Source organism: Amphimedon queenslandica, unplaced genomic scaffold (assembly GCF_000090795.2).
Source record: "Amphimedon queenslandica unplaced genomic scaffold, v1.1 AMPQUscaffold_13522, whole genome shotgun sequence".
NCBI classification, from domain to species: Eukaryota; Metazoa; Porifera; class Demospongiae; order Haplosclerida; family Niphatidae; genus Amphimedon; species Amphimedon queenslandica.
In genome coordinates, this window is record NW_003546242.1 from 773542 (window position 1) to 774740 (window position 1199).

At 33.3% G+C, this 1199-nt stretch overlaps 1 protein-coding gene across 1 annotated transcript; it reads left to right on the forward strand.

Annotated features, from left to right (window-relative positions):
- The first annotated feature begins 82 nt into the window (after positions 1–82).
- Positions 83–806, forward strand: LOC109580511 (uncharacterized). The gene is made up of 5 exons (XM_019993801.1): positions 83–133; positions 181–273; positions 325–426; positions 469–556; positions 613–806. The coding sequence occupies exons 1-5, from the start codon at positions 109–111 to the stop codon at positions 782–784; spliced, it is 480 nt and encodes a 159-aa protein (XP_019849360.1). The 5' UTR covers positions 83–108; the 3' UTR covers positions 785–806.
- Positions 807–1199: the final 393 nt, after the last annotated feature.

Sequence of the window (1199 nt, forward strand, 5' to 3'; positions counted from 1 at the left end):
ATTGATGGTACTATTAATATGTGCCTATTTATGTAATTATGTGGCAATTTTAGATGACTCTATGTGACAATTACTCTTGTTGATAGGAGAGGAGCTTGTAATAGTGCCATGAGAGGAGGAGTTGATTTTCATGGTACTATTAATGTTCCTATATAAATATGATAATAATAATAATTATAGATGATTCTAATGATATGAGAGGAGGAGGAACTAGTGTTAGTGTTAGAGGAAGAGGAGCTAAGAGAGGAGGAGTCAGTGTCACTACGAGAAAATGTGAAAGTTATGATATTAAAGCTGCTATTGTTGCAACTTTATTTATTGTAGATGATTCTACTAGTATTAACACTAGTACAAGAGGACATGGAGCTACAAGAAGAGGAGCTAGTGGTCCCACTAGAATTCTAAGAGGAGGAAATGATATTAATGGTATTATTAACACCCATTTACATAATTATGTAGTAACTTTAGATGATTCTAATATTGAGAGTGGAGGAGGAGCTAGTGTTCCTGTTAGAGGAGGAAGAACTGATGGTATTATCAATACTACTGAAGAGAGGGAAAGTTGTTCATTGTACTATTAATACACTTTTGTTTATGACGACATTTTATTTTAGATTATGTGGAAGGGAGTTGTCAAAATAAATGTTGTTTTCATCCTTTCGCAAGAAATTTTGTGATGTGCTCTGAATGCAACGATTGGGTACACAGTATTTGTGCTGGTATACCTTACAGTAAAGCTCAAGCAGAAGATTTTATTTATGTATGCCCTCCTTGTAAAATTTGAACAATTTTTTTCCTTTACTATTTCACAATAAAAAAATAATTAACATCATTGATGACATCATGCAAAATTATTACTGATTAATTATTTGATCTACCAATAAAGTAGAAACTGTATGGATAAAGCAAACTCTTTCTGCAACTTCCCCAGCAGATTTTAGTGTTAAATTAGCTGATATGAATAGTCTACACTATACTTTTCACTAGGCATCTGAATAATGTGTCCAAACATTGCCCTTTACACCATGAACAGAAGTGATGATATTTTAAAGAGAAGAGATAGAGCTCTGAAATTTGCTGCTATAATAGTAAAGTAATGGGTGCATCTGATGATACAATGAGAATGGAAAATGTCCCAGTGTCATCGGAAATGGCAACCAAGGTCTGTGGAAAGGAATTTTTGTCCAAAAATATGTGAC

Coding starts and splice junctions, on each gene's coding strand:
- LOC109580511 (XM_019993801.1), top strand. CDS start 109: ATGAGAGGAGGAGTTGATTTTCATG. Junction 134..180: donor AGGAGGAGTTGATTTTCATG/GTACTATTAATG, acceptor TAATAATTATAG/ATGATTCTAATGATATGAGA. Junction 427..468: donor AGGAGGAAATGATATTAATG/GTATTATTAACA, acceptor TAGTAACTTTAG/ATGATTCTAATATTGAGAGT.